Source organism: Balaenoptera ricei, chromosome 19, assembly GCF_028023285.1.
Source record: "Balaenoptera ricei isolate mBalRic1 chromosome 19, mBalRic1.hap2, whole genome shotgun sequence".
Classification (NCBI taxonomy): Eukaryota; Metazoa; Chordata; class Mammalia; order Artiodactyla; family Balaenopteridae; genus Balaenoptera; species Balaenoptera ricei.
The window spans coordinates 3,327,037-3,353,936 of record NC_082657.1 but is presented as its reverse complement, the minus strand read 5'-3'; the positions used below and the strand labels follow the sequence as shown (position 1 = coordinate 3,353,936).

At 54.0% G+C, this 26,900-nt stretch overlaps 3 protein-coding genes across 6 annotated transcripts; all 3 read right to left on the bottom strand.

The window, feature by feature from the left end:
* Positions 1-215: 215 nt before the first annotated feature.
* On the bottom strand, positions 216-8,306 carry SYT5 (synaptotagmin 5). 3 transcript variants are annotated; one of them, XM_059905748.1, is made up of 9 exons: positions 8,231-8,306; positions 5,498-5,600; positions 4,759-4,931; positions 2,995-3,114; positions 2,712-2,879; positions 2,220-2,387; positions 1,806-1,923; positions 1,396-1,529; positions 216-783 (listed from the first exon to the last, which is right to left on the bottom strand). In XM_059905748.1, the coding sequence occupies exons 2-9, from the start codon at positions 5,574-5,576 to the stop codon at positions 583-585; spliced, it is 1,161 nt and encodes a 386-aa protein (XP_059761731.1). In that variant the 5' UTR covers positions 5,577-5,600; positions 8,231-8,306; the 3' UTR covers positions 216-582. The 3 variants fall into 3 exon arrangements, with proteins under 3 accessions (XP_059761731.1, XP_059761730.1, XP_059761733.1); XM_059905747.1 differs by lacking the exon at positions 8,231-8,306 and adding an exon at positions 6,721-6,925; XM_059905750.1 differs by lacking the exon at positions 8,231-8,306 and having other exon boundaries at positions 1,806-1,920; positions 5,498-5,681.
* Positions 8,007-19,660, bottom strand: PTPRH (protein tyrosine phosphatase receptor type H). Its single transcript, XM_059905395.1, is given in 13 exon segments — positions 8,007-8,132; positions 8,231-8,366; positions 9,217-9,377; positions 9,583-9,705; positions 10,073-10,207; positions 10,304-10,380; positions 10,646-10,736; positions 11,400-11,490; positions 17,147-17,194; positions 17,311-17,389; positions 18,895-19,034; positions 19,036-19,159; positions 19,636-19,660. Coding segments are annotated over 13 exon segments (1,356 nt in total).
* A 4,308-nt stretch (positions 19,661-23,968) lies between these two features.
* Positions 23,969-26,868, bottom strand: TMEM86B (transmembrane protein 86B). Of its 2 annotated transcripts, none has more exons than XM_059905786.1 (3): positions 25,960-26,868; positions 25,390-25,636; positions 23,969-24,715 (listed from the first exon to the last, which is right to left on the bottom strand). In XM_059905786.1, the coding sequence occupies exons 1-3, from the start codon at positions 26,041-26,043 to the stop codon at positions 24,333-24,335; spliced, it is 714 nt and encodes a 237-aa protein (XP_059761769.1). In that variant the 5' UTR covers positions 26,044-26,868; the 3' UTR covers positions 23,969-24,332. The 2 variants fall into 2 exon arrangements, with proteins under 2 accessions (XP_059761769.1, XP_059761770.1); XM_059905787.1 differs by having other exon boundaries at positions 25,390-25,633.
* Positions 26,869-26,900: the final 32 nt, after the last annotated feature.

Sequence of the window (26,900 nt, the reverse complement as noted above, 5' to 3'; positions counted from 1 at the left end):
GTGAATGAATAAGTGAGGGAGTGAATGGGAGAGTGAGTGGGTGAAAGGATGGATGGATGAGTGGGTGGGTGAGTTTCCATGTGTGTTTCCAGGATAGGCAGCCCTATCCCTGCCCTTGTGTGGTCCCACCCCTGGAGGGTCCCTCCTGGGTTCCCAGTCCTCACCCCTACCCACCCCCATCAAGGAGCACCGGTCCAGGCCAGCAAAGTTGCTGAGTATTTATTTGGTCCCAGGAGCGGTGCAGGAATCAGACCGGGGACAGGAGTGGGTGACACTGTGCAGGAAAAGGGGTACTGGGAGCCAAGGGGATAGTAGGCTGGGATCACTGATTGTCAAAGCAGAGGGCGGGACCCTGGGATGGCGGGAGCCCAGACTGCTCCCCTCCTCCAGGGGTCCCTGGGGCTTCTGGGCATGTGCCATATTGGGGGAGTTGGCAGGTTATCATGATTGGCATAATGGGGGTGGGGAGAAGGCAGGAATGGGTAGAGTGGGGGGCGGGTGTTAGCGTTCAGAGAAGGCTTAAAGGTGGGCATGGACGTGGCTTTGGCCAGGAGTCTGGGGTCAGGGGCTTGAGGGTGGGGATCAGGGTGCTGGCGGTGGCCTCACTCGGTCAGGGGGCCGCAGCGAGTGCCACTGGGCGATGGGCCGCCGGGGGTTGGCCAGCATGTCTGCCCAGTGCCGCAGGCCAGCGCCCCCGGCCGCTGCCCCTACGGCCACCCTCCCGATGGCCTCGTTCTTGCCCAGCTTGTCGTAGTCTAGCACAGTCAGCTCCACCTGAACCTTCTGGGGTGGGCAGGGGAGGAAGAAGAGACAGAGAGTGGGGTAAGGAGGTAACGCGAGGGACTCAGGTATCATTGCTAAGGAGACCCTCTCCCTCGCAAGCCTCATTCTGAGGGGCCTTCCTAGGCCGCCGGGCTAAGGCTTCATCTGGAGCTCGGACGGGGGGGTGGGGGGCGGGGGGGGGCGGAGCGCCCTGCGGCTGGTCACAGGGATGCTCTGGAGTCTTCCTGCGATCAGATTTCAAAGGAGATAAACTCGCAGGATCCCCGTTGCTCGGGGGTTGTTAGGAGGCTCCTTAGGGTCTGCTTCCTAAGGGGGGCAAATCTTCAAGACTTTGAAATGGGTGGAGGGGCCGGGCCTTAGGGCTGTGGGGAAGTCTCTTTTTCTCAGTACTTAGAGCTCCTGAGGGCAATGGGCACCCTGGTCTTGCTTGGGGGCGGGGCTTCCTGGTCCTCATGGGAGAAACTGAGATTGAGAACACAATCAGACCCCCAAGACCTGGCTTCTAAGGGTTGCTAAGGAGTCTCCCTTCCCTTAGCAACGGGGGTTTCTAAGGGCCTGGGACTGCGGGGTAAGGGCTGCTCTGGCAGGGGCTATGGGCAGGTCTGAGCTCACCTGGACCTGGTCACAGGGCACCTCGAAGCTGAAGGCCTCGTTGTAATAGGGGTTCAGAGTATTCTTCTTGATGGTCGTTTTCTTCTTCCGCACCTTTTTGCCGCCCTGCAGCAGGTGGACCTTGACATACGGATCTGGGGAGAGGGAGGAGGAATCTTATAACCCCACCACTCTGGTGAGTCCAAAGGGATCAGATTGAGGGGAATGCATGAGACTCTTCTTTGGAACAACATGGAGACAGCCCATGGACCCCTCAGGTCTCCCTTTCTCTGTCCCCAAATAGAATCTAAATCCTCCATGACAGCCTGGACCTCCCTCTCCCCATGAGACCCTCGGGACCCAGACACTGCCAGAACCTTAGCCAGAGCACCTCCCCCGCCCTTCACCACCACCATGTGCTTCCCACACACCTGACAGCCCTGCTACATCCATCTTCTTCAGGTTTTTAGCCTCCAGGACGATGACGGTGAGCTTCCCAGCCGTGGGGACATAGCGGAGGGAGAAGCAGATGTCACCTAGTTTCTCCTGCTAAAAGATGGAGAGGGACCCATCACCGGAACCGGGGCTCCGCATCCAACCCCTCTGCGATTTTTCTTCCCTCCCCCTCGTGTTGAAATGGTATGGTCCAGAGTTAAGACCCAGGTGGTACAATCCGAGGGGGACTGCCGAGGGGAGGCGTTGATCCACCAGGATAGACCTGGGAGCTACTCTTCTGCAGCAGGTGGAAGCGCTGGAGCCCGGAGGATCGCGGAGGCCTGTGATCTGATTGGCCCGGGGTTGAGGTGGGCGGGGCCATATGTGGGGGCGTGGCCACGCGTGCTCACCTCCTCCCGAGGAGCCGCCTGCAGCTCCCGCCAGGCCAGCACTGGCCGCCCCAAGTCCACGGAGCTCATGGGGACCCGCACCTCCCCAATGGCGTCGTTGCGGGAGAAGCGGTCGAAGTCGTATACTGCCATGACCAGTACCCTGCCCCCCAGCTCCACGTAGGGGACCTGGGGGAAGGGGGACGCAAAGAAAGCACACGGTGAGAGTAGGAAGTGGGACACAGCACATCCAGGTGGAAGGCGATGAGCGGGGGCAGCAAGGGTCCCAAGGAACAGTTAGGGGGGTGTCAATGGACCCCAAATGGGACAGCCCAAGGACCAACGAAGCAGTCCAGGGGCCAGTAGTGTCCCCCAAAGGGACAACGCAGGGTCCAGTGGAATAGTCCCCAGAGCTGGTAGCTGCCACCAGTAAAAGCTGAAGATACCGGTCCCTAGTGTCCCAGAGACTGGGGACAGGCTGCCGGGCATAAAGCACTGAGGCCACGAGCTCACCTTGAAGGCAAAGTTCTCCCCAAAGTGTGGGTTCAGCGTCTGCCGATGCACCCTGGTCTCGTGCCGCCTCCGTTTGTCTGGCAGCAGGTAAACCCGCACGTAGGGGTCAGAGGAGCCACCGAGGTCCAAGGCTGCCAATCCCTCAGCTTGCACGATGCCCACCAGCAGCTGTACAGTGATAAGGGGACCCTAGTCTTAGCTTCCCTTCCAGAGCCTCCTCCAAGAAGGGGCTGGAACCCCTGGGACCCTCCCCTCCAAAGCATCTCCCCTCCTCCACACCCACCTGGCCACTCTGGAAATCATAATCCAGTGAGTACTGTAGTCGTCCTAGTTCATGCTTCTCTGCCACCTGCTGCCCTGGCCCAGATGGTGTCGGCTCCAGCTCCTCCACTTCTGGCTGCACCTTAGGGAGCCAGGGGCAAGGGCAGGTGAACTCTTCCCCTGATAGTGATATCCACCAGGCGCAGAAGCCAAAGGAGACTCACAGATCCCTCCAGCTATACCTGAACACTTGCACGCTAAGCAGAGTCGGTGTTTGATTAGTGATGTCTGCCACAGGTGGGACTAGCCATGGCAACACAGTGTGGTACGGTTTGTCAGTGTTTTATTAGTGATGGCTGCTACCGGTGGGGCATAGACGTGGTGACACGCATGCAGTGTGTTTGTCATGCCTAGACTAGAAAAACAAGCACTGACAGTGTCTCATTGCCTACAGGATGGATGCAGATTTTAGTTCACACATTAATGGATGTATTAGGGTGATTGTCCAAATTGCCACATTGATTAGTGATCTTGGACAGAAAATATGGAGGAAAAATGGCATATTTAGTGCGTATTTGCCACTCTAAACTAGAACAACAAAGTCAGAAAACTTCTTAAAGTAAGCCACCGATTTTCAAAATGCAATGTGAATCAGAATTCCCCTGAGTAGTGTGGTAAAATGCCTTCACTTCAGAGATTCTGATTCAGTAGGTCTGGCACAAGATCCAGAATTTGCATTTCAACAAGTACCTGAACTGATTCTGATGCCGATGCGTCTTTGGAGTCACTGGCTTAGGGGAGAGGGATGGAGACTGGATACCAGGGCCCTACAGGACACCCCTTAAGGGTAATAATTATAACAGCTATTTGTTGAAAAGGGAGGTAAGGAAATACTAGCTATGGTCCACAAACTTGAGGCTCAGAGACAGACAGTGAATTTCCCAAGGTCACAGAGCCGGTTGCTCTGGGCTGGAAACCTAGGACTCTGGCTCCCAGGAGAGCCTCATTCCACTCTGCATTCAGAGGCCCAGTGCTCAGATACTTGCACCTGTAGCTTTCCACGCCAACGACGTCTTCCAACTCGCGTTTGCTTCAACCTCTCAAGGCTGCCATACAGCCCCCTCCCTTGTCTCCTTGCCCCAGACCTGTCCTCCACAAGGGTTCCAGGGGATTCATCCTAAAGCCCATGTGCCCTTGTGCCTCTCCCACTCAAAACTTCTGTGGTTCCTAATCACCTTCATTACATGGGTACTGCTGAGCTCTCCAGAAACCTCACCCTAGAGCACAGGATATCTGTATGCTATACCCCAGCTATTGTGAAGAATGACTCTTTGTTCTCCAAATATCCCTCAGGATCAGGATTCCAGGCCTCAATACATGCTCCTCCTTTGAGGTAGAATGTCCTTCTCTCTGCTCTCAGTTAATTCTGAGTTCCTTTGGGTCACAACACAGAAGTCACCTCCTCCAGGAAGCCTTCTCAGACCCCCTAGGCTGTCAGGTGGTTTCTCTGCGCTCCCATATGCCCTGTACTGCCTCTAATGTGGCACATACCACCCTGTATTTTGAATGTCTATATGAGCATCTGACTTCCCCATCAGACTGGAGGTTCTTGTGAATGTCTGGTCTATCTCCAGGTCCCCAGGTCCAGTTTAGGGCTAGACACACAGGGGAGATGAGCAAATACAGCGGGTGTAGGAGGGATGGAGCAGGGACTGAGGCTGCTGGGCCGTTGAGAGGAGTAAGGGTGCAGGAAGGAGCAGGGCTGAGGGGCTGGGCCAGGCCACACCTTGTCTATGTAACTCCGGCCCAGCTCCTTCACTTCCTGAAGGTGGACCTGGGCTTGAGCCTGGCTCTTCTTGCCCATCCGCCTCCGACAACGCTTCCGGTAGAGACAGAAACAGCAGCTGAAGACGAGGAGGCCTGAGACCAGCACGATGGTGGCCAGAGCCCAGGGGGGCACTGCAGAGGACATGGAAACAGCAAACATTGAGGCCCTGAGAGACAAGCAGGCTGATTCATTCTGTATGACACGCGTCAGCTGAAATTCTGGCCTTGTTTTTCCTCCAGCCATTTCCATTCCATTTTATTCCCATGTTTTCCTTCCAACTGGTCTCACATATAAAACTATTTGAAGACCTAAGGCAGGCTGACACCATCTAGATTTTCTTGCCTATTAGGATTAGTTCCACCTCCTCTTCTACCCCCGTTCTAATCTTTCTGCTCAACTGCTGTGTTTTAGAAGGCTTAACCCCTCCCTGGGCCTCAGTCTTCCTCTTTAAAAGAAGGGAGAGGTGGACCTTCCAATTCACCAATCCACGGTTCCATTCCATTCCACACCCCTTGATTTGGTTCCTGATTTTCTTGCAAACCTGTCCCTTTTTCATTTCATTTAGATTCCAATCCAGGATGCCGACTATAATCTCACCCGTACTTTCCAGCCCGCCGGCCTGAATACACCCGTTCGAACCCCACCCCTGGGAATCCTAGCCTGGCTTTCCTTCCGCTCCACCCCGGGTTTCGCTCACCAGGGCCGTGGCTGATGCGACTCGAGTCAGGAGGCGTGTCGGTCGCTGGAGGCCCCGGTGTTGGGGGCTCCGGGAACATGGCGGCGGGGTCTTACTGTTCTTTCTGCGGAGGCACCCAAACGCTCTAGTCCCCCCATACCCACCCCGTGCATCCGTTGAGCCATCCGAACAACAAAGAACTCCAACTCCCATCGGCACCCTGGGCCGTATGGTCCCGTATGGGAACCTGCCAACCGCCGCGAGGCATGCTGGGGGTTGTTGTTTCAGCCTTCCTGCGACGGAGGGCGAGGGTTTGGGGTGGATTCCAGGACCAAGTCTCATCCCAAGGGACGCCCCCTCCCTCCAAGGCCGCCAGGAATCCAATCCCGCTGACTTCTGTCCTTTCCTTGCCCTTCCCCGGGGCCTGAACCGGAAGTGGGCGAGGGCAGGCGTGGGAACCAGCGCACCGGTTTGCCCAGAGCAACGGCTGGCTCCGCGAGGGCGGGGTGAAGGTAGCGCTGGTTGCCCCGGCAACGGCCTGTTGCCAGGACAACGGGCGGGGCTGACGCACAGACGCCGAGTCCCAGAGGCGCAAGCTGGTTCGGTTCCCCGTCCCACCTGGGACCTCAGACCCGGATACCCGTGACAAGCGAAGGTGGGGAGGACGCAGTCTTGCCTGTCCGTCTGTCCACGCGCCCACAGCTGGCTCCTCCCTCCACATCTGGCCCTGGGAGTGAAGACTCAGGCTGCCCTCCCTCTCCCACTCTTGCGGGGAATGTGGGGGGCGGGCGGCTGCCCTGCTGCCTTGGCTGGGCCCCCACATCCTTTTCAGCTTGTTTGTCTCTTCCGCGCACCCTGAGCTCTCTCTTCACACCTGTCCTCGTGACCGCCTCGGCCTCCATTCCTCTCTCGACCCCACATCGAGGTCCGTCTCCCCGTCGGCTTCTCGCCGCTCCTCCGTCTGGGTTGTCTGGCCTCTGCCTGTTGTCTGATCTCAGTCTACCGGGGTCTCGCACCCTCTTCCACTGCCTGCTCCTCCCTTCCCTCTGGCTCTTTGTCTCCACACCTGTCTCTAAATCCCATTCTCCCCGTTTCAGGCTCCAGCCCTCCCACTCCTTCTGCTGGTCTCTCCCAGTGTCCCCGCCACCACACACACACGCACAGACACACACACACACACACACCATCTCTCTAGGGATGGGAATGAGGATGGGGCTTAGGGAGGGGGTTCCAGCGGCTCCTACCTGCTCGGTGGCTAGACAGGACCCTCCCGAGAGACACCGAGGCGCCGGCCCCGCCCGGACCCCGCCCCCGCACGCGTGTGGCTGGCGCTGTCCTGGGTGCTGATCGCGGAGCGCTGTGGGGCGGGGGCTCGGCCGAACGGAGCCGGCGCGGGGTGTGTATGTGCCCGTGTGCGTGTGTGTGAGCGTGTATATGTGTGTGAGAGAAAGCCTGTTTGTGGGAGTGTGTATGTGTGTGTGCGCGTGCGTGTTTGGAAGGTGGAGAACCCCGCCCCGGCCCTCGTCCCGCCCCAGCCTGGAAGCACCAGGGCGCCCACGGATATCTATCCTGGTCCCAAGGATTTTCTGCTTTCTAGTTCAGCCACCTGGCATCCAGACCCCTTCTCCCCACCCCAGCCCCCGGGACTGTCCATAGAACCGGGCTCCAGGATATCGGGTTCTAGGACCCAGAAGACCCTCTCCGGAGACCCGGCTATTCAGATATCCAGACGGGAGACTAAGCGTGAAATTCTCCAGCAAATCCGATACAGACTTCACTCCACCCTCTAAGTTCCCCTAAGGCCGGGCCCAGAAGGCAAGCCCCCATGCTCCTAGCTCCAGAGAAGTGAGTCCACACTGCCCAGACCCTAGACCTGCAGGCTTCTCGGAGAGACTCAAATGTCCAAACCTACATTTTTCAGGTGCAAGTTGTGAGTCCCTCTAGTTTCCTCCCTAGGACGTTGGCCTCAGTACCTAAACATCAGGAACCCATCCCAATATTATTTCCAGACCCAGAAATCCAATGGGGCAAGTGTCTCTGGGGAGAATAGTGATTTAATAAATTATGGGATAAAAGAAAAAATATGTACAGGCAGTGGGGTGCAGGGAAACCTCAGATCCTCGAAGACTGATGATTTAGTTTCTGGAGTAAAATATGGGCAGGATCGTGCCTGGCCTGCCCTTGCTCCTTGGGTGGCCAGAATTCTGGACCCTCATTACTTCTCTCTTCCTCAGAATTCAGCTTGTTTCCTTGAGACCCTGCAGCCTCTTCCTCCCTCAAAAAACAACAAGGAAATCCTAGATCCCATCCCTCTCCTTCTTCAAGGAACTGGAAATCCAGGATCTGGGCTCCCACCTGACCTCTCTCCCCCTCCGAAAAGCAGGAGTTTAGGCTGCCAGCCCCCTCTTCCTGCAGGGCCCAGGAGTGTGGGACCCCAGCCCTCTGCTGTCCCAGGGGTCCAGGTATCTGGGCTGAAGTAGGGATGCAGAATTTGAGTCTAGATGGGCTGGGGTCTCAGCCCTCCCACAACTTAGGCCTCTGTAGGAGCTACATTCTCAAAAAGCAGGTTCTCATAGGTGGGCCCCTTCTCAGCGGGCACTGGGGATGACTGTTGCAGAAACCTAAGGATGCACTGGTGCAGGAACACATACTGGGCCTGGGGACAGAGCGCGGGCAGGTGAGGGTGCGCTACTGAGCCTTGGCCTGCTTTCCTCTGGGGCCCCACCCCACCCTGTGCCGGAGGGTCCCCATCACCTCAGTCTGCACCATATGTGGCCGGCTTTCTCACATCTCCATCACGTGGCTGAAGGGCCCCATGAGGCCCTCACACTCCAGCTGCCGCAGCAGGACATCCAGGGCAATGAGGGTGCCCGTGCGGCCCACGCCAGCGCTAGGCAGAGACAAGAAGGGTCAGACCACGGGAGGGGGGAGTCTCAGCTGACAGGAGGGATCTGTGTTTGGAGCACCCAGGGGTCAGGGTGTTCAGTGAGACTATTCTGGAGGCTACAGTGTTAAGTGGGGGTTACTTAATTAAGTAGGAAGTAATAACAAATGACTATGCTCTGTGTTCTATCTATCTGCTAGGCCCTGTTCCAGGTGCCTTATGCGCTTTTTTCACTCCTCCCACTCCTAAGAGGTAGGAACCATTAGTTGAGCGTGCCCATTTTACATATGGGGCAATGGAGGCTGAGTGAGGTGAAGTCGATTGTCCCAGGCCACTCAGCTAGTAAGTGACAGAGCTAGGGTTCACACACCGGAAGATGAGCTCCCAAGCTTGTCATTTAAAAAAATTTTTTAAACATGAAAATGACCATTTTATTTTATTTTTTATTAAAAACAATTTTTTTTTTGGCCGCGCTGTGAAGCTCGTGGGATCTGGGCCCTCGACAGTGAAGGTGCTGCGTCCTAGACACTGGACCACCAGGGAATTCCCCCAAGGAGCTGTTTTAAATGTTTCTTAAAACCTTTGGCTGCCTCTCCCTCCTGCTCTTCACCCCTCCTCCCTCCTTCTCCCCACGCATGCCTCCTCCTTTACCTCTTTTTCTTTCTTTCCCATCTCTTCACCTGTATCATCATTCTCGACCTGCATCACCGCCCCTTCACCTTCTGCCTCCATCTTCTCCGTCCCCTCCCCATCTCCTCCACCTCCTCTAGAAGTTCCTAAGGACCCAGAGAACCCTGGTTTCTGAGCCCCAAGGGGGCGGTTTCCTCACAGGCAGAGGGCTCTGGCTGGTCCTCACCTGCAGTGCACAATGGGGGGACCTCCCCCCACGGTCTGGTCCAGCCACTGCCGGAGCATCTTCCAGAAGGCCAGCAAGGGGTCTGGGGAGTGGAGGACACCGTGGTCTGGCCAGGTCACGTAGTGGAACTGACGCACAGATAAAGTCTTCTGCTCTTGCATCTAGAGGGAGGGGAGTTGGGGGTAGCTCAGGATCCGGGGGCTAGTTTCTGACCGGTGGGGACATCCCTGGGGCACATTGTGGTCCCTTGCGGGAGTGGCGGAAGCTTAGACTTCACGGGGAGCTCTGGGGAGGGCACTGCCTGGAATAACACAGGGGAGGAATTGAGGGTCAAGGTGGGGCTGACGGGGTGGGGTGGGGGCTTACGTGCCGGAGCTTCAGGTTTCGTACTGTCCAGTTCTCCACCACCTCCTCACCCACCAGGGTCACTTGTAGGTGCCCATGGGTGCAGGGCTGGGCGTCTAGAGGCCAGTAATACTCACACTTCACCTGGGGGAAGACTGGGGCGGGTCAGAGTACAGGAGGCCCCAGGGCACCTTCCCTGGTGCCCCTCCGCAGGGTGGCTCTTGTATTCAGTGCCGGGGAATCCCCCCCTGCTCTGGTGACAAGGCAGGACCCACGGGCAGCCAGGTGTAGATTCATCCCAGCCGGGAGGACTCTTCTCTCCCAAGGTCCTTGAGATCAGCTTCACCCCGTAGGTGGACAAATGGGCGGACTGGGGGAGACAGGAAGGTTGGGGCCGTGGTGGAGGGAATCAGTGAGGTCTAGGTCAAGGGCTACCCTGGGATCAGTGTCTGGGGCAGGGTCACGGGCTGGAGCTCAGGGGTCAGCACCCAGGACCCAGGTGTCCTCTCACCCGGGCAGACTCCACGCAGTTGGTCAGCATGAGAAGTGTGGGGCTCCGCTGTCCCTACACCAGGCGCCAGAAGTCGCCCACAGTGTGGGGAAGGGGGCCCTGGGCTGCAAGGAACTCCCGGAGGCTCCAGAGACCCTGGGTGAGGAAACAGGTAGGTCACGTCCCGCCTCACCTGGCCCTCGTCTTCCGACGCTCATTCAGCATCCTCCCGGCTCCCAGCCGCAGCCTTACAGGGATGCAGCTGGCGTTGATGTACTCGGAGCCCGGCTCCCCAGGGAGGGGTGTCAGGGGCACACGGGACCAGTCATCTAGGGGAAGAGGCCGGCATTAGCGATGCAGGGGGCAGGGCAGGAGACCCAGGGATAGAGGTCACGCCGACACGTCACGCTGCACACAGACAAGGGGAGCTGGGAGAGGGGCTGAGGGACCTCGGGCGGGAGGAGCCGGCCTGGGGTTTCTCAGCTCACGGGGGCAAGAGCTTTGTCCCTCACGGGGAATAAGGGACAGGGGTCAGGCCTGGGGTGTTGACAAAGTCACGGCTGAGAACAAAGTCAGCAGAGGCTCATGACTCACAGGGCAGCACGTTTCTGTAAGGGTTCTTGGCGCTGTTCTCCGGAGCTGAGGCCACCGTCTGGGACTGGCTGTGGTCCTCCAGGGCCAGTTGCTGGGGGCGAAGTGAGGGGAGGGTGCACAGGTGCTGGATTTTCTCTGCCCCGCCCCAGGGATACCCACGTTGCTCCCTCTGCCTTCCTAAGTGCCACCCCACTCACCCCTTACACCCTGGAATTCTGTAGCACCTACAGAAATAGGATGAGTAGGACTTCCCTGGTGGTGCAGTGGTTAAGAATCTGTCTGCCAATGCAGGGGACACGGGTTTGAGCCCTGGTTTGGGAAGATCCCACGTGCCACGGAGCAACTAAGCCCACGAGCCATAACTGGAAAAAGCCTGTGCGCAGCAACAAAGACCCAACGCAGCCCAAAATAAATAAATAAATAAATTTATTTTTAAAAAAAGAAATAAAGAAATAGGATGAGTGTGTGCACCATCCCCAGGGGGGCATTTGGGAGGATGGGCAGGAGGATGGGGACTGGCGAGGTAGGTGAGAGAGGAGGGGTCAGGGGAAAACCAAGGTGCTGCTTTAGGACTAACGCATCCAACCAACACTACAGTAAGAGTTCAGTGAGTCAAAAAGGTGGATAATCATGGCTGAGAATTTCTGTATGAGCCAACCAAGTATGTATCCCTGCTTCTGTTCAATCCCAAAGGGGTGGAAAGGTCTCGGTGGGCACGTGGGGCTCGGCTTGGCCCCCTGTGTTCTCACCCGACCTGGTACTCCTCAGCAAAGCCACAGCCGCTGCCCTTCTCGTGTTTCCTGACGTGGTCGGCCAAGTCTTCAGCCAGGATGTCCCCTGGGACGCTGTGGGGGAAGAAGGGCACATAAACCTCCTTTAACCTTGCGCGCTTGGGATAAAAGAAAAGGATTTTGTTTTCTTTTTTTACCTCCCCAGGACTTATTTATAACTGGAAGTTTGTACCTTTGATCATCTTCACCCATTTCACCCTCTGCCTCTGGTAACCACCAGTCTGTTCTGTGTATCTACAAGTCTGAGGTTTTTTAAATTTTTAAATTTTGGCCACGCCGCACAGTTTGTGGGATCTTAGTTCCCCGACCAGGGATCGAATCCGGGCCCCTGGCAGTGAAAGCACCGAATCCTAAACACTGGACCCCCAGGGAATTCCCTCGAGTTTTTTTTAGAGTCCACACACAGTAAGTCCCCTACATACGAACCTTCAAGTTGCGAACTTTCAAAGACGCGAATGTGTGTTCGCATGTCCAATCACATAAGGCGTGAGTGAAATTGCAGCTTGCCCTCTGTCTCCTATGGCTAAGGATCCTTCAGCTCTGCCATCTCCCACCTCCTCTCCCTCCTCCAGTCAGTAACTCTTTTTGCCTGTTCACTCGATGCCAGCCCCTGTATGCCAGCTGTTATACTGTACTACTGTACTCTTCAAGGTACTGTACAGTAAGATTAAAAATGTTTTATTTTTTGTGTTTGCTTGTTTTTATGTATTATTTGTGTGAAAAGTATCATAAACCTATTACAGTACAGTACTGTATAGCCAACTGTGTTAGTTGGGTACCTAGGCTAACTTTGTTGGACTTATGAATGCAGTCTTGGAACGGAACTCATTTGTGTGTAAGGGACTTACTGTATAAGTGATATCTCATACCGTATTTGTCTTTCTCTGTCTGACTTATCTCACTTAGCATAATGCCCTCAAGGTCCATCCATGTTGCCACAAATGGCATTACTTCATTTTTTTTTTTAAAGATTTGTACATGGATCATCATAACATCTTTATTATTTTTTTTAAATGTTACTTTTTTTAAAAAATTTATTTATTTATTTATATTTTTTTTGGCTGTGTTGGGTCTTCGTTTCTGTGCGAGGGCTTTCTCTAGTTGTGGCAAGCGGGGGCCACTCTTCATCGCGGTGCACGGGCCTCTCACTATCGCGGCCTCTCTTGTTGCAGAGCACAGGCTCCAGACGCGCAGGCTCAGTAGTTGTGGCTCACGGGCTTAGTTGCTCCGTGGCATGTGGGATCTTCCCAGACCAGGGCTCGAACCCATGTCCCCTGCATTGGCAGGCAGATTCTCAACCATTGCGCCACCAGGGAAGCCCACTTCATTCTTTTTTACGGCTGAATAATATTCCATTCTATATGTATATTACACCTTCTTTTTTAAATTAATTAATTAATTAATTTCGGCTGCGTTGGGTCTTTTGTTGCTGTGCATGGGCTTTCTCTAGTTGCAGTGAGCAGAGGCTACTCTTCATTGTGGTGCGAGGGCTTCTCATTGTGATGGCTTCTCTTGCTGTGGAGCACAGGCTCTAGGCACACGGGCTTCAGTAGTTGTGGTGCACAGGCTTAGTTGCTCCGTGGCATGTGGGATCTTCCTGGACCAGGGCTCGAACCCATGTCCCCTGCATTGGCAGGTGGATTCTTAACCACTGCGCCACCAGGGAAGCCCTATATTACACCTTCTTTATTCATTCATCCATTGACAGACACTTAGGTTGTTTCCATATCTTGGCTATTGTGGGTAATGCTACTACGAACATGGGAGTGCAGATATCTTTTCAAGTTAGTGATTTTGTTTCTGATTCATCAATTGCATTTGTAGGTATATATCCAAAAGCATTGAAAGCAGGGTCTCAGATATTTGTACACCCATGTTCATAGCAGCATTATTCACAGTAGCTAAAAAGTGGAAGCAAACCAAGTGTCCATTGATAGATGAATGGATGAAGAAGATTTGGTCTAACCATACAATGGAATATTATTCTTCCTCAGGAAGGAAGGAAATTCTGACACATACAACAACGTGGATGAACCTGGGGGGCATTATGCTGAGTGCAATGAGTCAGTCACAAGAGGACAAATAAGAGGACAAATACGATTCCACCTATATGAGGCACCTAGAGTCATCAAATTCATACAACCAGAAAGTCGAAGGGTGGTTTCCAGGGGCTGGGAGATGGGGGAGATGGGGAGTTAGTGTTTAATGTGTACAGAGTTTCAGTTTTGCAAGATGAAAAGAGTTCTACGGGGAATCTCCTGACGGTCCAGTGGTTAGGACTCTGCGATTTCACTGCCGAGGGTGCGGGTTCAATCTCTGGTCGGGGAACTAAGATCCCACAAGCCACGTGGCGTGACCTAAATAAATAAATAAATAAAGTTAAAAAAAAAAAGAGTTCTATGGATGGATGGTGGTGATGGTTGCACAACAATGTGAATGGACTTAATACCACTGAACTGCACACTTAAAAATGGTTGAGGTGCTAAATTTGTTATTTGGAGGTTGTTTGTTTTTTACCACAATCAAAATTTGTTTTGACTCAAAAAAAGGAAAGGGTATTTCTTCTCCCACTTAGGACCACTGCCCTTCTCTGGGCCCCAGTTCCCTGCGGCCCTCTCTAGCCATGGTTCTTCCCTCTCTGCTGTATCTCTCCCCTCTCCTCTTTCCCTTTTGTGTGTAAACATGCTAATCTCGCTTTTGTATTAAAAAAAAAATCCTTTGACCTCCTGTGGCTCCAGCTCCAGCTCTTTGTCTCTCTTCCCCTTGTAGTATAGTGTTATATATACAATGTTATGTATACAGTCTTGACTCAGTTTTGAGACCCTGGTTGGAGGTTCGTCAGTTTACCTTCTTCTTTTTTGCGTGATTGTTTTTTTTTTTTGGTTTTGGGTTTTTTTTTTACACTTTTGTTTATTTATTTGGTCACGCTGCATGGCTTGTGGGAGATCCCTGGCCAGGGATTGAACCTGGGCCCAGCAGTGAAAGCCTGGACTCTTAACCACTGGACCGCCAGGGATTTCCCCAGTTCTCCTTCTTGAGAAGCTGATTAAATCCACACCCTCACCACCTCCCCTTTCGGGATGCATCTGCTGGAATCCCCGCCAGGAACAGGGGACGGGCCCTGTGCATCAGAGTCTAGTGAAATGATTCCAACGAAACCCGTTCGCCTTGGATTGCCCACTTCTTCCGGCAGAAACCACAATAAAGCCTCTTCCTCAGGTGTTCCCCGACCTCCCAGCTGACCCTGGTGCTTCTCTGCATGGCCTTGCTTGGTGTTAACGTGTAATCCCTCTCTTGGGATCTGTGATTGTAATGAACTATCTTTCAGTGGTGTCTATCTCTGGATCCCTTGGCCTTATCACACCTAAACAATAATAAGACCTATGAAAACACACCTTCACATTCAAACTTCTCACACTGACCGGTTTTCTCTGCTTCCTTCCCACCCTTCACCACGGCCTGGTGTCTACACCACGACTACAGGGGAACAAGGACTTTTTTCAAAGTCCCCTATCTTATTTGCCTCCTTATCACCAATTCCAAAGGCCACCTCTCAGTCCATCCTTCGCGTGAGTGCTCAGCAGCATTTAGCACCTTTGGCCGCGCCTTCCTTTCTTCCGGATCCACCCTCTTCCTGAACACCCTCTCCTGGTTTGCACCACCACCGCCTCTCTGGCTCCTGCTTCTCCGTCTCCTTGGTGGGCCCCTGGTCCTCTGCCCATCCTAAAAGGTGGGCATCCCCGGGAGCCCATCCTCAAGCCCCCCTTTCTCACTGGACACACACTTCTTATGGGGTTTGTCCACTTCCTTAGCTTCGCTTTCCATCCATTCATCTGTGATTTTTGAATCTCCGTTGCCAGTCCCTACTTCTCCCCCTCCTGAGCTTCAGAGCTGTTTTCCCACCTGCCTCCTGGAATCTCCACCTGTGTGTCCTCGAGCGTCATCGCTGGGACATCCAAACACGCACGTTGAGGTTGAGGAGGGCAAGATGCTCAGCACACAGGTGGGGCCAGACTTGGAATCCAATGGGCGCAGTGATTTGTTGCAGGTGCCATATAATGGACACAGGGTAAGGAGGGGAGAGGTCACAGGGTGAGTGGGGCGGGACGCTGGCCAGGACAGATTCTATGGCGAAGGAGAAACTGGACATCATCGTATTTACTCTCCCTCATGCCCCTGCCTCTGATGGCCATGCCCTCAGTTTATGCCTCTTTCTTTTGCACCCAGGCCGTCTCAGCTGGTCTCGCAACATCCCTTAACTCCCTGGCCTATCTCTCCTCTATTGATCCCTGGGGATCATTCTGACATAGAGATTTGATGATGATTGACCCAACCTAAAGGGGACTCAGAGCGATGAAGACATTTGCACAAACATTTTTCTGAACCACGGAACTCTGTGTCCAACAGCCCATTCAGCACTGTCTTCACTCACGTGTCTGACAAGCATCCCAAAATCAGTGCGTCCACCACTGAGCTCCTGATACTTTCCCCAAAACCTGCACCCCGCATAGTCATTCCGTCTCAAGTAACGGCCATTCCAGCCTCCCTGGGGCTCAGGCTAAATTCCTTGGGTTCACTCTTGAGCCCTCTCTGAATCCCACACCATACATCCATTCTTTAACCAGGTCTGCTCTTCAAACACTCAAACGGCATCTTGAATCTGATTCCCTCTAACTATTTCCTGCTCCAAGACATAACAGACATCTGGATTATATACAGACGTCTTCCTTTGCTTCCCTACTTTTGCCTTTGCTTCATAAAAATGTGAGACTGTGTCACAGGTCTATTGAAAACCTCCAAAAACTCCCATCTCAGGATAAAACCAAAGTCCCCACTATCACCTACAAGGCCCAACCTGATCTGATCCCACCTGGTAACTCTCTGACCTCATTTCCTACCCGCCGCCCTGCCCCCACCCCACCTCATCCACTCTGCTCAGCCTCAGGGACACACTACATTCTCCAAACACGCCAAGCCTGTGCCTGCCTCGGGGCCATCGCACTTGCTGGTCCCTCTGCCTGGAATGCCTTTTCCCCAGATGGGCACAGGGCTCTTGCCCTCACTTGCTTCAGGTCTGTCCTCAAATGACTTCGTCTCAGTCATCTTAGTAAGGCTTCTCCTGGACACTCTATTTAAAATATTCCTCCATCCTTCCTGCCTCCACCTCTTGCTTTATTTGTCTCCAAGTAAGCATCACATTCTTTATCATCTTGGTTTTGTTTTTTGTTTGTTTGTTTGTTTTGGCCGCACTGCGCGGCTTGCAGGATCTTAGTTCCCCGACCTGGGTGGGAACCCGTGCCCCCTGCAGTGGAAGCGTGGAGTCCTAACAACTGGAACGCCAGGGAATTCCCAATCATTTTGTTTATTAATGGCTGCTTGTACTAGAATGTAAGCTCCACAAGGGCAGGAATCTTTGTTTCAGCCAGTTTCCTCGGCACCTAGAACAGAGCCTCACACTTAACAGGGGTTCAGTGAATGTCTTTTTGGATAAATGAATGGAAGTCCCAGAACTGAGACTGAAAGAGACTCCACAGCCACCGGCCCAGGCTGCTTAGGGAGTGGGCAGCGGTGAAGGTATTGCGATCCCTGCCGCAGGGGGGATCTGAGGCTGGTGTGGGTGGATTCCCTGGCCCTGCCCTCTGACCTATACAGTGACCAGCCGGATTTGACCTGACAGTGAGTCTTTTGGATGCTCCCCAAACCCACTCACCTGAATACCAGATCCCTGGGTGCTGGTTTCTTCTCACTCTTCTTATGCCTGGGAAAAGGACATGGGGATGAAAGGCTTGGGGAGTGAGGCCAGAACCACGGATCCCCATCTTTCCCCAGGCCCCCTCCCTCCTGGCCCCCGATGATCCCTGCGCCGAGTCTCACCTCCTCTTCAGGAAGAAAACCAGCAGGCCCACCAGGATGAGAAACAGAAGGGGACCGACTATGGCTCCGATGATGGCCCCTGGGGGACGGAGGCATGGAGGGCTGTGAGAGCCTAGGTCTGCTCTCCTGCTGTCCCATCTCCCCTACCTGTGTCCTCACCCAGACTGTGATCAGAGGGTCTAGAGGGTAGATTCGAGGGCAGAGAAGGGAAAGGAGAAAGCTTCTGGATAGAGCCCTACCTCCCACCCAACCTCTTCCCCTGAGGTCCTCACTTCCCAAGGAGCCTGATCCAACGGCATCACTTTCTCAGGAGACCTGGTTGTTAGAGAGTGACTCTTCCCCAATTTGGCCTAGACTAGTCGTTCTCAGAGAGGGCGATTTTGCCCTCCAGGTGACATTGGGCAATGTCTGGAGACACTTCTGGTTGTTACAGCTGCGATGGTGGCACCACTGGCCTCTAGTGGGTGGAGGCCGGGGAGGCTGCTCGACATCTTACCATGCCCAGGGCAGCCCCCACCTCTCCATCAGAAAGAGTGATCCAGTCCAGGATCCAAGAGGACCTGTGTTCTCAGAGACCCTTCTTGCTAAACCAAAGAATCCTGGACAGTGGGACCCACTGAACCCAGTTTGGAAGAGCATCCATTTATCAGTACACCAAACTCCAGTGTCTCCAGATCAGAGACCCCATCTCATAAGAGGCTTTCATTCCTAGGAAATGGCTGACAGGGCCCAGGGAGGCCCATGACCACGGTCAATGGTACATGATTAAAGATTTCCTGAGTGTGAGGTTCAAACTTCTTCAAATACCCCACTGGTGGGTGAAAAATGGTGCGGCCGTGTTGGAAAAAAATTTGGCAGTTCTTCAAAAGATTAAACACGGACTTACCATATGATCTAACAATTCCACTCCTGGGTATACACCCAAGAAAAATGAAGACATACGTCCACATGGAAACATGCACACGAATGTTCAGAGCATTACTCATAATAGCCAAAAAGTAGAAATGGCCCAACAGATCCATCAAACAGATGGATAAACAAAATGTGGTCTATCCACACAATGAAATCTTATTTTGGCAATAAAAAGTAATGAAGCACTGATACACACTAGAACAGTGGATGAACCTTAAAAACATTATACTAAGTGAGAGAAGCCAGTCAAAGAGGACCACATATTGTGTGACTGTATTTTTAGGAAAGCTCTAAAAGAGGCAAATCTATAGAGACAGAAGTAGGTTAGAGATTGCCAATGGCTGGTTGGTGGGGGATTGGGGAAATTAGGGGGTGATGGCTTAAGGAGATGACTTTTCTTTATGGGTTAATGAAAATATTCTAAAATTGATGGTAATAACGGTTGCAAATACTGCAAATATACTAGAAGCCAGTGAGCTGTTCCCTTTCAATGGGTGAGCTGTTGTATGTTATAGGAATTACAACTCAGTAGAGCTGTTTAAAGAAAGCAGGAAATAAAACACAAACAAAAAGGACTCCATGGGTTGGTGAGACTCAACAACAGGGCGTGAAGGGGTCTGGAGAGAATGTCATTGTATCAATAGCTCTCTGTCCCCGTGGGGCTCTGCTCACCTGTGCTCTCGGTGTGGCAGGTCACGGAGGCAGACTGGGCCCTCATTCCATCCCAGACGGTCGTGATGGTGGCTGAGTAGGACTGAGCCGGCCTGAGCCCCGACACCCACACGCCTCTCCCACGAGAGGAGCTGTCCTGGAGTCCCGCTGCCACCCACCTCCAACTCAAAGGCCTCATAGCCTCCCGGGGGGCAGGGCTAGGTAAGGATGACTCCGTGGCCTCCCGAGGCGCTGATGCAGGCGGTGATGGTGACGGGGTCCGGGGCTGGGTGGAGGGAACAAGACGAATCAGTAGGATCCATCCAGGGAGGCTTTCCAACTCCCCACTCCTCACCAGTCGCGCCAGGTCTCTGAGAAATAGCTTACCCCTTCCTTCCCCCAAATCAAAATACCTCTTCGTCCCTCATTATCTGTTGTCCCCAAATAGACGTGCCCCCCCTTAAACTACAACTCCCATGAGCACTTGGACTCTCTGTGTCACTGCAGCTCATCAAGTCATGACCCCATGGCCTGATGGGATTTGGAGTCCACTCACCTTCATTGCTCCCAGGTCTGATTGATCTAAGTTACTACCTGGACCTTTACAGGAAACGTTTGCTGGCCCATGACATAGTTATTTTCACCAGCACTTTTAGGTTCACGGCAAAACAGCAGAAGGCACAGGGATTTCCCATACACCCTCTGCCCCCATCATGCATAACCTCCCCCACTGTCAACATCCCCAAAATGTATACATGTTACCATTGATGAACACAATGATAATCATCCAACGTCCATATTCCATTCCTTTTCGTGGCTGAATAATATTCCACTCAATGGATAGATGACAATTTGTTTCTCCATTCACCAGCTGATGGACATTTGGGTTTCCACCTTTTTGGCTGTTAAAAATAATGTTGCTTGAATTGTATGTTTTCAGTTGTATGTATGAAAACATTGTACGTTTTCAGTTCTGTGGGGCCTGCCCCCAGGAGGGGCCACACTCTCTTTTTACAGACTCCGTGGCTATCCTCTTTCTAACCCGCTCCAGCTGCCAACCCTGTCTACCCCTCCACCACCAGCTCACAACCCCCTTCAATCTTCCCAGGAGTTTCTCACTATTTTTGCTGCTCAGTGGACATCAGTCTCTCTGCTCCATGCTTTCCTCTCCTCGTGTGGTTCAAGAACTGAAGCCGTGTTCGTTCACCATCTTGAAGCAATTCCCTGCCTGCCTGCAGGTGTTTACCCAACACCTATGGCTTCCTGCAGGCAGGACCACAGGCTCAACCAGCACCGGGGACTCCAAGGGCAAACAGCCTCTTCCAGCCCTGGCCAAGCTTACACTGTGGTGAGGAGGCAGACCGGGAAGGTAACCGCAGAGTGACATGAAGTGGGCTGCCACGGTGAGAGCACCGAGGAAGCACCTGTCCCTTAGTGGGAGGTGACATTGGGGCTGAGTCTTCGTACAAGAGCAGGGTTTGGTCAAGTGAAGAACTGCATTGGGACGTCATCACAGGCAGAGGGGAGAGCCCATGTCAGGGCTAAGAGGGAGGAGAGGGCTGGGGGCAATCTGGGGGGATTTCTGTGTGGCCAGAGGGCCAGGTGGAAATGGGACTGGAGGGAGTGACCTTGAAGTAGGGGTCAGGCCACCCGGTCCCAGCCTAGTCTCAATCTATAGTTAGCCTGCGGGGTTGGTGAACACGTGGAGATTGGGGAGAGGAACACTTTCTGGATAGGGCATGGAAGCTCTGTGCCCTCTCGCCACACCTTGCCCTGTGCCTGTGCTTCTTCCATCTGGCTGTTCCTGAGTTACATCCTGTAATAAACCAGTGATCTAGTAAGCAAAACGTTTTTCTGAGTTCTGTGAGCTGCTCTAACAAATTAATTCAACCCGAGGAGGGGGTTCTTGGGAACCTCTGATTTATAGCCAGTTGGCCAGAAGCACAGGTTAACAACCTGGGCTTGTGATTGGAATCTGAAGTGGGGGTGGGGGGTAAAATGTGGCAGTCTTGTAGGACTGAGTCCTTAACCTGTGGGATAGTGTCAGAACTGAGTTGACTTGTAGGACGCCCAGCTGGTGTTGGAGATTGGCTTGCTGGTGTGGGGAGCAAGCCCCACACTGGAATTGAGTGCAGAGTCGTAATTGTTTATCATCATGAAACACTGAAGGATAAACAACAAGGTCCTATTGTATAGCACAGAGAACTATATTCGACGTTTTTTTGTTTTTGTTTTTGTTATTTGGCCACACCGCAGGGCATGGGGGATCTTAGTTCCCCAACCAGGGATCGAACTCACGCCCCCTGCATTGTAAGTGAGGAGTCTTAACCACTGGACCACCAGGGAAGTCCCGGGAGAACTATATTCAGTATTCTAGGATAAACCATAATGAAAAAGAATATTAAAAAAAGAATGTATATATATGTATAACTGAATCACTTTGCTGTACAGCAGAAATTAACACATTGTAAATCAAGTATACTTCAATTTAAAAAAAATTAAAAGAAAAAAGAAAAAAAAACACTGAAAACAACCCAAATGATTGGAAATACCAACATTTAAAGATGAATTATGGGTAATTCTCTTGCAGTCCCGTGGTTAGGACCCTGCACTTTCACTGCCGAGGGCACGGCTTCAATCCCTGGTCGGGGATCCTGCAAGCCACGCGGCGCAGCAAAAAAAAAAAAAAAAAGTGAATTATGCTAGTGGCTTCCTTGGGCTGGAGGGGATGGGTGATTTGTAAAAGGCACGGGGTCTCTTCTGGGGGTGATGAAAATGCTCTAAGATTGATTGTGGTGATAGCTGCAAAACTGTGAAAACACTAAAAACCACATGCACACTTTGAGTGGGCAGTTGGTGGTATATGAAGAGTATCTCAATAAAGCTGCGATCATAACGTTTTCAGGAATTGGATATAAATGCCTCCAAACAGAACATGGTCACAGTATAGTGATTACAGACAACAATGTTGTATCATAAACTTCAAAGTTGCTAAAAGACTAGATCTTGGGGGCTTCCCTGGTGGCGCAGTGGTTGAGAATCTGCCTGCCAATGCAGGGGACACGGGTTCGAGCCCTGGTCTGGGAAGATCCCACATGCCGCGGAGCAACTAGGGCCGTGAGCCACAATTACTGAGCCTGTGCGTCTGGAGCCTGTGCTCCGCAACAAGAGAGGCTGTGACAGTGAGAGGCCCGCGCACCGCGATGAAGAGTGGCCCCCACTTGCCACAACTAGAGAAAGCCCTCGCACAGAAACAAAGACCCAAAACAGCCATAAATAAATAAATAAATAAAATAAATAAACCCAAAGTTAAAAAAAAAAAAAAAAAAAAGACTTAATTGGTCCCACCACAAAAAAAATAAAGGTTGTTATGTGATGCCATAGAGATGTTAGCTAACATTACCAGGGTAATCATATTGTGACGTATCAATGTATCAAATCAACACCAGTACACCTTAAAGGTACACAATGTTTTATGTCAACTATATCTCAATTTAAAAAACCAGAATATGGGCTTTAGACAGATGGAGGCTGGGAATATTGCTCCTTTAGCACGTTTCCCTGGGGTGGAAGGTTGTTCTGGGGGGCCCTTTAGGAGGGGAGAGGGTGCTCACTTTATTCACCCCCCAGTTAGTCTGTCATGAGTCTCCCACCCTTAACGGCTGACAGAGTGATGAGGACCTCGGCAGCGTTAAGAGGTGGTCATGACCACCAAGTGGGTGTGGGGCTGAAGGAAGGCATCCCAGGCCAACGTGGCATCTGAGATTGTGAAGAGCAGGGCACCCCCACCGAGAACACCTGCCTCCTCTGGCCTGAGGCCTTCGTCTATGGTGAGTGGGGATCCTGGCCTGAAGGTGAGGCAGGGACTAGAAACCAAGGGTGGGCTCTGGGGGTCCCTAAAAACACATCATGGATGCAGAAGTCTCCTCTCTGCTCTAAGAGCCCCTAAAAATCACATCATGGATGTAGAAGTCTCCTCTCTGCTATGAGAGTCCCTAAAAAAATCACATCATGGATGTAGAAGTCTCCTCTCTGCTGTAAGAGTCCCTAAAAGCACATCATGTCTGTAGAAATTGAGCAGGGTTTGGAGAGCAGCTCTGAGTGCTTTCTGTCCTCACATGTAGAACCTGAGGCCCAGAGAGGGGCAGTGGGCTGCCAAGGTCACAGCCAGGACGAGGGCCACACCCAGGTTCTTCCTTCTTTAGTACTCTATTCCCACCGTGTTGCTACCTACCCCTTCCTCCAAGTCTCTTCTTGAGTTTCCTCATCTCCTCAACCCCCTCCTCTCCTGGTATTGTATGTGACTGTCATCAGTTGAACTGTGACCCCCCAAAGAGATATGCCCAAGTCCTAAGCCCCAGCACCTATGGATGTGATGTTAGTTAGGAATAGGGTCTTTGGAAATGTAATTAGGGATCTTGAGATGAGATCATCCTGGATTTAGGGTGGGCCCTAAATCCAACAACTGGTGTCCTCAGGAGAGGACAGATTCACAGAGGGAGAATACCATGTGAATGTGGCTGGGGCCACCAGGAGCTGGAAGAAGCAGGAAGGACCCTCCCCTAGAGCTTTGGAGGGAGGGCACCCCTACCAACACTATGATTTTGGACTTTTGGCCTCCAGAACTGTGAGAGACTAAATCTGTTGTTTTAAGTCACCCAGTTTATGGTAACTTGTGACAGCAGCCACAGGAAACTAATACACTGACCAGTCTCCTCCCAGCCTCAGATCTGTAAAATCCTCACCTGTACAGTGAGCATGATGAATCCCCACCACCAGCAAAGGGCCCGGGGTGGGGGGCGGTTGGTTATTCCATACCCCCTAAGTCCTGGGCACCAGGACTGGTCCACAGGGAGTCTGCTGTGGGTATAGTTAACAACATTGCGTTGTACATGTAAAAACGTGTCCCGAGGGTAGATCTCACAGCGAGTGTTCAATGCACAACACTGTGAATGTACTTAACGTCACTAAATCATACACTTAAAAGTGGTTAAAATGGTAAATTTTGTGGGGGGAAAAAAAAAGGAAAACGAACCACTTGCTGTTATTGTGATCACCCCTCCCTTCCCACCCCTCCCCAAATAATGGAGATGTCACCATTTCAACACCCACTTTACTTAGGCAACAGAAAAATAGATTAGGGCCAGAGGGAAGGGGCAGGCACACATGGAGACCATGTGGGATTACAGAAGCAGGCAGGGGGCTGGGGAGGGCCCAACGTGGGTCTGGTTGAGGGGCCTGGAATTTGGAATCGGAACCGAGGGAAGGCAGTGGGAACGTGGCGGTGGATTCGGAATTCCAGAAACAGTTCTGTGTCTGCAGATAAGACTGGCACCGGCAGATGGGAGTCTGGGGGCCTGGCTCTCACCCCCAAGGGTGTTTCTCTGGCCTCACTGGTCTTGGAGGCCCAGGTCCTTGAGGGAGGAGGGGAGTGGACGTCTGCCGGCCTCAGCCCCTAGTCAGTTGGACTTGAGCCTGGGGCTCTGAAAGGCCGACAGGGCGATGAGGGTCTGGGCAGCGTAATAGGTGGTCATGACCACCAGGTGGGCATGGGGCAGGGGATGGACGAAGATGTTCCAGGCCAGCACGGCATCTGAAAGCGTGAAGAGCAGGGCGCCCCAGCTGGTACTCCCGCCCCTGGCCAAGCCACGCCACAGCATAGCGGCCAGGACCAGGGAGTAAGCTGTCAGGGGCAGGACCATGTCAGGCGGGAGGTGCCAAAGCAGGAGGCCATAATATGGGATGGAAGCCAGGAGAATAGGCAGCAGGAGGCTAGGCTTCAGGGGAGTGAGGCCGAAGGCCCAGAGGTAGAGCAGGTGGGCCACGGCGAAGGCAGCCATGCCTGGAGGAGACAGGGGCGGGTGCGCCTGCTGAGACCCCTGCTTCCCGGCGTCAGCTCGTTGCCCTCAGAGCCTGAGGAAAAGGGCCGTCCCCGAGCACCAGCTCCCACCCTGGCCACACCACCCCATCTGCCAGGATTACAACGCTGGCCTCCTTGGTGGTCCTCTTTCCTCCCGCTCTTGGCGCCAGAATGACCTAAAAACGCGCACTGCATTCCTTCCTTACTCTGCTCAGAACCGTCCACCGACTGACACCCCATCTTGCTCAGCCCCTAGTCGGCTTCACCCAGCAGGCACACCCACCCCAGGGTTTCTGCACTTGCTGCCCCTCTGCCTGGAAGGGCCTTCCCTGGAAGGGCACCTGGCTGGTACCCCGCACCCGCTTCAAGACTTTACCTTCTCGGCGAGGCTGTCCTTGACCAGCGTACTCAGGACCGTGACCCCTGGACACTCACACAGCCTCAGGTAATGCTGCCCGCGCCCTCATGGAAGGAGAGCTCCTCGGGGGCCAGGGTTTGGGTATGTCTCCCTCACTGCCGTCCATTTCCCAGTGCCTTTGCACGCCAACTGGCTCAAGCACTCGGCAGGGGCTCTGTTGGGGAGTCGCCCCCTGCACCCCGCCCCCCCGCCCCCCCGCCGGGGTCCACAAGGGACAACACAACACAGCCCCTCTCACCGTGGAGGAAGGCCTCAGGCCAGACGAGGCAGGAGTCCCCCACAGCTGAGCACAGAAGGGCCCCCTGCAGGAGCAAGCTGTAGCCCTCGCCGGGGTACACGGTCCACAGGAACACCACCAGGTAGAGGATGGGCAGGCACTTGATCAGGGCACCGACCCAAGACGGCTGGTTCTCAGGGCTCCAGAGGAGAAAGTAGACAGCACAGGTGAGGAAGAACGGGCTCAGCCACCTGCCCACATGCGCCTGCTTCGGGGGACAAAGGAGCCGCTGAGCCACGGGAACTCAGCCCAGCCCCCAGGCCCTGGGACCAGGCTCCAGAACCCTCCTGGTCTTGGTCTCAGCCAGTTCCCAGCCCTTGGGGGTCAGGCCTCACCCGGCCAGGAGTTGGGAGTCAGGGCTTCCCCCCCACCCCCACCCAGGGACGCCAGCCATGCTGTCCAGGGTAGGGGGGCAGCTGCACAGGGACCAGGACGTCCAACTGCACAGAACCCAGCCCCCCAGTTCTTCCAGGTCACGTGGGTTCCCAGGAGCCCAGGCCCAGCTCCCACCCCACACTCCGTGGCTCTCACTTGAGCTGAAAAGCGAGGTTTTCCAGGCAGCCCCTCTTCCCCGGTGTCCATGTCAACGTGTGACCCACCCCAACTGGCCTGCATGTGGGCACCGGTGGCTTTGAGGGTGGAGGGGATGGCGTGTGGTTACACGTTAACCCGAGGAGCGTCCTGTGGACTCTGGGACTGATAACAGGGCCCAGGGAGATGCTGCCCCCACCCTGGGGATGGCCCTGCCTGGCACCCGCTGATAAGGTGCCCACTGGGACCCAGGGGTCTCTCCTCCTCCACAGCCCCCGCCCCTGGCTTCCTCCCTCGCCTAGGGAGCCGTGGCTGCCAGTGGCCCTCCCGCTGTGCTGTGCCTGGCGGGTCAGAAGGGAACGGGGTGCGGAATCTCAACACCCTCCCTCCACGAGCCGGGGCGAAGGGCAGGGGGCCGGAGCCCAGGGACAGGTCGGCAGACTCCCTCCTCCCCTCGCCGTCCTCGGCCCTGCCTTCCCTCAGGAGTCCCCACCACGAACGCCTGCTGAACCAACAGGAAGGAGCCGAACCAGGAGGCCGTGCCAGCCCTCAGCTCCAGGGAAGGCTTCCCGCGCATGTCCGCCAGCACACCTGGTATGTTCTTTACCTTTCCGCTGGAAGATGTGGGCCCGCTGGGCGCCCACCTGTCTGGCTTGGTTGGCTGCCCCCAACCACCACTGCTCCACCAAGGGGAAAGGGCTCGGGGACATGGCTTCTGCAACACGCCGGGCAGGTGAGGAGGTGCTGGGAGGGGGCTGGTTAGAAGCCCCCTCACCACACCTCCCGGAGCCTGCGCGTGTGGACAGGGGGTGAGGCCAGGCGGCGCTCAGCTCCTCCAGGAAGCGCTCCGCAGCCTGAGCAGAAGTCACCCCACAGCAGAGCGCGGAGCTTGAGGAGCCCGATTCCGTGCTCCAAGGGTCCCCCCCAAGAGGCCACGACGC

Excerpts from the sequence above, each read along its gene's own strand:
- SYT5 (XM_059905748.1), bottom strand. The coding sequence starts at position 5,576 with ATGTTCCCGGAGCCCCCAACACCGGGGCCTCCAGCGACCGACACGCCT. Across the intron at positions 3,115-4,758 it reads GCCGGAGTTACATAGACAAG|GTGCAGCCAGAAGTGGAGGA; the intron begins GTGTGGCCTGGC and ends TGGCTCCCTAAG. Across the intron at positions 1,924-2,219 it reads AGGCGGCTCCTCGGGAGGAG|CAGGAGAAACTAGGTGACAT; the intron begins GTGAGCACGCGT and ends TCCATCTTTTAG.
- TMEM86B (XM_059905786.1), bottom strand. The coding sequence starts at position 26,043 with ATGCAGGCCAGTTGGGGTGGGTCACACGTTGACATGGACACCGGGGAA. Across the intron at positions 25,637-25,959 it reads AACCTCGCTTTTCAGCTCAA|CAGGCGCATGTGGGCAGGTG; the intron begins GTGAGAGCCACG and ends TGTCCCCCGAAG. Across the intron at positions 24,716-25,389 it reads GCCTGAGGCCTTCCTCCACG|GCATGGCTGCCTTCGCCGTG; the intron begins GTGAGAGGGGCT and ends TGTCTCCTCCAG.